Source organism: Chaetura pelagica, unplaced genomic scaffold (assembly GCF_000747805.2).
Source record: "Chaetura pelagica isolate M959 unplaced genomic scaffold, ChaPel_1.0 scaffold436, whole genome shotgun sequence".
Lineage (NCBI taxonomy): Eukaryota > Metazoa > Chordata > Aves > Apodiformes > Apodidae > Chaetura > Chaetura pelagica.
In genome coordinates this window covers 776,830-778,539 of record NW_009953651.1, presented here as the reverse complement: position 1 = coordinate 778,539, position 1,710 = coordinate 776,830, and the positions used below count along the sequence as shown (strand labels likewise).

At 59.8% G+C, this 1,710-nt stretch overlaps 1 protein-coding gene across 1 annotated transcript; it reads left to right on the top strand.

Moving 5' to 3' along the window:
- The first annotated feature begins 148 nt into the window (after positions 1-148).
- Positions 149-1,498, top strand: LOC104390902 (D(1)-like dopamine receptor). The gene has a single exon (XM_010000111.1). The coding sequence runs from the start codon at positions 149-151 to the stop codon at positions 1,496-1,498; it is 1,350 nt and encodes a 449-aa protein (XP_009998413.1).
- The last annotated feature ends 212 nt before the right edge of the window (positions 1,499-1,710 follow it).

Sequence of the window (1,710 nt, the reverse complement as noted above, 5' to 3'; positions counted from 1 at the left end):
GCCGCCCTACCGGCCCCGCCGCCTGCCAGGGCTCCCGCCGCCCCCTCGGGGGGCGACCCGCCGGAGGGAGCCCGGGAACGCGGAGCCGGCCCTTCCTCCGGGGGAGCTGGGCTGGCACTGCCCCGCGACTGCCGGGGAAACGGCCCTGATGGGGGGCGGCCGGCGAGCCCTCACGGGGTGCCTGCTGGGCGCCCTGGTGCTGAGCACGCTGGTGGGCAACGCGCTGGTGTGCCTGGCCGTCCTGCGCTTCCGACACCTGCGCGCCAAGGTCACCAACTGGTTCGTGCTGTCACTGGCTGTCTCTGACCTCTGCGTGGCCCTCCTGGTGATGCCCTGGAAGGCAGTCACCGAGGTGGCCGGTGGCTCCTGGCTCTTTGGCAGCCGCTTTTGTGACACCTGGGTGGCCTTTGACATCATGTGCTCCACTGCCTCCATCCTCCACCTCTGCATCATCAGCCTGGACCGGTACTGGGCCATCGCCAGCCCCTTCCGCTACGAGCGCAGGATGACACAGCGCCTCGCCTGCACCATGATAGCCGTGGCCTGGGCCCTCTCCATCCTCATCTCCTTTGTCCCAGTGCAGTTACACTGGCATAAAGCCAAGGATATAAGATATCCAGGCTCCTTGCTGCCTGGGACCCCCCGCTGTGACGTCAGCCTGAATCGCACGTACGCCATCACCTCCTCACTTATCAGCTTCTACATCCCTGTGGCCATCATGATCATCACCTACACCAGGATCTACCGAATTGCCCAGGCCCAGATCCGCCGCATCTCCACCCTCGAGAGAGCAGGGGGGCAGTGGCCAGCTCATGGCAAGGAGCCAACCTCCTCTTTGCGGAGCTCCCTGCGCAAGGAGACCAAGGTGCTGCAGACCCTCTCTATCATAGTGGGAGTCTTTGTTTGCTGCTGGCTGCCCTTCTTCCTGCTCAACTGCCTGCTGCCTTTCTGCCAGCCTGAGCTGGAGAGTGGCCATGAAGCACAGTCACCCTGTGTTGGCCAAACCACCTTCAGCATTTTTGTGTGGTTTGGCTGGGCCAACTCCTCAGTGAATCCAGTGATCTATGCTTTCAATGCAGACTTCAGGCGAGCTTTCAGCAACCTGCTGGGCTGCCAGTGCTTCTGCTGTGGCACACCCAGATCCACTGTAGTGAGGGTCAACTTCAGCAATGAACTGGTTTCCTATCACCATGACACCACCTGCCAGAAGGAAGGAGCTGCCTCATCGTCAGTACCTCCCCCCACCATCACTGCCTGGGTGCAGCCTGTACCCCATGCTGTAAGTCTTCAGGGAGAGGACAGCAGTGAGGAGATGTCTACGGACAAGAGGCCTGTGACTTCTCAGACACAGGCTGCCCCTGGCAGCTGTTCCAAGAGTCATCAGGGGCCATCCATTTCGCAATTCGATTGCAAGGCAGAGTTATCCCTGGAAACTATTGCCCCCTGTTCAGGCCTTGGTCAGTGCAAGGGACCCCATCACCCTGTTCCAGAGGGTTAAGTGTGCATTTCTTGCACACAGCCATCCCACGGGGAGAATGCATTCTGCACATGAGATACATCTATCTCTCAGCAAACAAAATCCCACCCCAGAGGAATGAGGACCTACTGCTCTTACCCTGGAGGGGTGAAGGGTGTACGAAGTCCACCCCAAAAGCATATAGCAACTATATATTAACCTCTTCCCACAGCCACCTTCACCTCTTACACTCT